At 68.4% G+C, this 3,299-nt stretch overlaps 1 protein-coding gene across 1 annotated transcript; it reads right to left on the minus strand.

Moving 5' to 3' along the window:
* Window positions 1-1,483: 1,483 nt before the first annotated feature.
* Window positions 1,484-3,068, minus strand: FOXI2 (forkhead box I2). Its single transcript, XM_062215159.1, is given in 3 exon segments — window positions 1,484-1,929; window positions 2,559-2,855; window positions 2,858-3,068. Coding segments are annotated over 3 exon segments (954 nt in total).
* Between the last annotated feature and the right edge of the window lie 231 nt (window positions 3,069-3,299).

Consider the following 3,299-nt stretch of genomic DNA (forward strand, 5'->3'; position numbering starts at 1 on the left):
AACAGAGTGTGCACGCAAGCCACCTGCACTCATGTTTATTTGTGGCATCTTACTCTGTTAAACTAGGCTCAAGAAAGAACATTGTTTCATTTGTAAGCTGTGATTTTATTTTTCCTGTTGGCTCTCTTTAATTGCATTTCCTCCTGGGGAGGTGATTCCCTGAAAGAGAGATTGTGGAGGGGTTGTGTGCTCCGTCGGGGTGACTCCACAAACCGGCACCCTGCTCGCCCCGCGTGGCAGGCAGCAGAGTTAGGAGCCACAGGCACCAGCGTGCGAACGACGCGAGCCCACGTTCGCCCTGGCCTTGGTCTGTTCTAGTCACACTTGGGTGCTTGTGTCTTCCATCCTCCCTGGCTCCCCCGCCTCCCTCCCCCATGGTCTGTCTCTCTCACATGCACCCCTCATCTTCAGGGGCACTGCTGGGGACACTCAGGAGCGCGGCTCATTTCCAGAAGCAGCAAGGCTGTGGGCCCAGTGGGCAGACAAGGTCACCAGGGAAGACCTTGCCCGGTGGAGGGCTGGGACACTGCGGTGTGTGCAGCACCAAGTTCACGGTGTCCCAGCTCCTGGCTCCTCCCTGGAGGGTGCCTGGCCACTCTGCAGTGTGGGAGATGGTGGCACCCACTTAATTCTCCCATGTCAGAGGAGTCCCAGATGCCACACAGAAACTCGGCCCCAGGACCTTGGGGAGCAGAGAAGCCAAAATCCCTGTCCCTTGCAGTGCTGGCCCCTTCCCAGTAAATGCAAACGTCTGTGGGACCAGGGTTAAACTCACTCAGGAGGCGCTGGCGCAGAGTGGGGGAGGGGAGAGAAGCCAAAACAGGTGCGGTGCGGCCACCGCCTGGCTCAGGTGTGTCTGCCTGAGAGGCACAAACCCGACCCTTCTCAGACTCCCAGGTGCTAGGCTCAGCCCTTGTGGGCGGGGCCGCTAGGGCCCTGCAGGGACAGGGTCTGGAGCTGAGTGACAGGGAAGGGGGCTGGTATTCCCAGGGGTAGCTCCTGCCGAGGCAGCCCTTCCGCCCCCATCGGGCATTGCCGGCCCTCTGTCCCCGGACCCAGTCCCAGCCGCCCCAGGCCGCTCTCACACTCTTGGAGAGAGGGGATCGGGATCGGAGCCGCGCAGCCCGGGCCGCAGCGCTGGGAACCCGCGGCCGCCTCTCTGGGGCACGGGGCTGCCCGCCAGGGCGCTCCTGCAGCCGTCATCCCTGGGAGCGCGAGGCACTGGGGATGGACCAGGCGCCCCGGGAACGCGGGGGCTGGGCGGCGGCGTCGCCCTCCGAGCTGGATCGCTGAAGAGCTCTGTCGGGCTGGTGGCACGCTGTAGCCGGTGCAGAGGACCGCTCGCTGGGCCACGGGCGCTCGCCTTGTGGACACCGGCCCGAGGCGCCACTCTGCTCTGCGCCCCGGGGGTCCCGGAGCTCCGCGCTCCGCCACGCCGGCTGTCACCTCCGGACACTGCACGCGGGCGAACCCCAGCCTCCCTTCAAAGGAGGGTCCCTTCCCGGCTGTAGACGAGGTGGCCCACGCGGAAGCCGGTGGCCGCCGTCTGGTGGCCAGGAGCGAAGCCCGGCTCGGGACCCGGCACCTGGGGGCTGTGGGCGGCGACCGTCGTCAGCCTCTCCAAGGAGAAGTCCCCAGCCAGGCCGCCGGGAAAGGTGCCAAGGCCTCCAGCCAGCGCGCCCATGGCCGAAGCGAAGCTAGAGAAGCAGGCGGCGGCGGCTTCGGGCGCGGGCGGAGAGGGCGAGGCCGCCTGGTCCGGGGAGGCGGCTCCGGGGGGCTCCAGCGCGGTGGCCGAGGCTCCTCCGCGGCTCCCGGTTCCCAGGGGCGCGGCCGCGCTCGCCTCCCCCCTCTTCTTCCTCCTCCTCCGGAAGTTCCCGTTGTCAAACATCTTCTCGCAGTTGGGGTCCAGGGTCCAGAAGTTGCCTTTGCCTGCAGAGAAAGGAAAGGCCGGGTCCAGGAAGGCCGCAGCTGGTGGACCACGCTGTGCGGGCGAAAGTCGAGTCCCCGCAGCCCGGTACCCTCGGAGCGTCATGCGCGCCCCTCCGCCGGTCAGCCTTGAAGGGGCATTTGGTCCCCGGGCTGGCCTCCACGTCCAGGCTGGGAAGGATTTGCACGTTCCAGAAAGAATGAGGAAGGCACCCTCTGGAACACTCAGTCTCCCCCCACCCCCAGCCCCCAGGTTCAGGCCCGCAGGGTGCAGACGCGAGCCACGCTTCTGCCGTGGGCGGAGCAGACCTCGTCTGGACTCCCTGTGGGCCCCAGAGTTTCCCGGGGGGCGTCCACCTGCCTCACCAACCTGCACGGGAGGCGTTGGCTTCCTCGCGGTCTACAGGGAAGGCCACGGAGGCCCAGGGTCTCCCAAGGTCATTCCGCTGCCCAGCTCCCCGGCCTGTCCCGCCGACGGAGCGCGCAGACGACCAGCGAAGTCGCGCCGGCTGCTGCAGCTTCGGTGAGCCCCCCCCTCCTCCCCGCCGCGAGCGCTCACACCCGAGCGGGTAGGGACCGCGCTGTCCTAGGCCGCCCCCACCCCGAGCGCCAGCCGTCCGACGGGGCGGTACCTGGGTCGTCCCGGCCGCGCGGCACTTTCCTGAAGCAGTCGTTGAGCGACAGGTTGTGGCGGATGGAGTTCTGCCAGCCCGCCTTGCTGCGCCTGTAGAAGGGGAAGTGACCCGCCACGTACTGGTAGATCTGGCTGAGCGTCAGCTTGCGCAGCGGCGCGCTCTGGATGGCCATGGCGATGAGCGCCGAGTAGGAGTAGGGCGGCCGCATCAGCCTCAGCAGCTCCTGCTGGCCCGAGAGGCCCAGCCACGCGAGGTCCGCGCCCGCCAGGCCTCCCGGGGCGCCCAGCACGGGGGCCCCGCCGCATAGCTAGCGGGCCTGAGCGCAGGGCTCACCCACAGGCTCTGGCCTTTGCCGGCTGCGCCCAGATCCCCGCTCACATAGCCTTGGGGGTGCGCGGCGGCCGGAACCTGGCGGTGCGGGACGCAGCAGGTGCTCAGGCCGTCAGGGTACGCAGCCATGTCCGGCGTCTCCCACGCTGGGGCCGGCGGCTCCGCACCGAAGTTCATGGGCACCCCATTGCCCCGCTGCCCGCAGAGCCGGATTACAGACAGCCGGGCCCCGCCCTCCTCCCTTTAAATGCGGTGGAGGCCGGAGCCCAGGGTGCGCTTCGCGGCCGAGCCCCCTCCCCCACCAGCCCTGGGGGAGCGACCTCCCCAGACCCCGCCCTGGGGTCAGCTTTCCACCCTCCCTGGGTCCTGCTGCGCCCCCGACGCGCCGCCCCTGAAATTCTCACTGCC

This window comes from Lepus europaeus, chromosome 17, assembly GCF_033115175.1.
Source record: "Lepus europaeus isolate LE1 chromosome 17, mLepTim1.pri, whole genome shotgun sequence".
Lineage (NCBI taxonomy): Eukaryota > Metazoa > Chordata > Mammalia > Lagomorpha > Leporidae > Lepus > Lepus europaeus.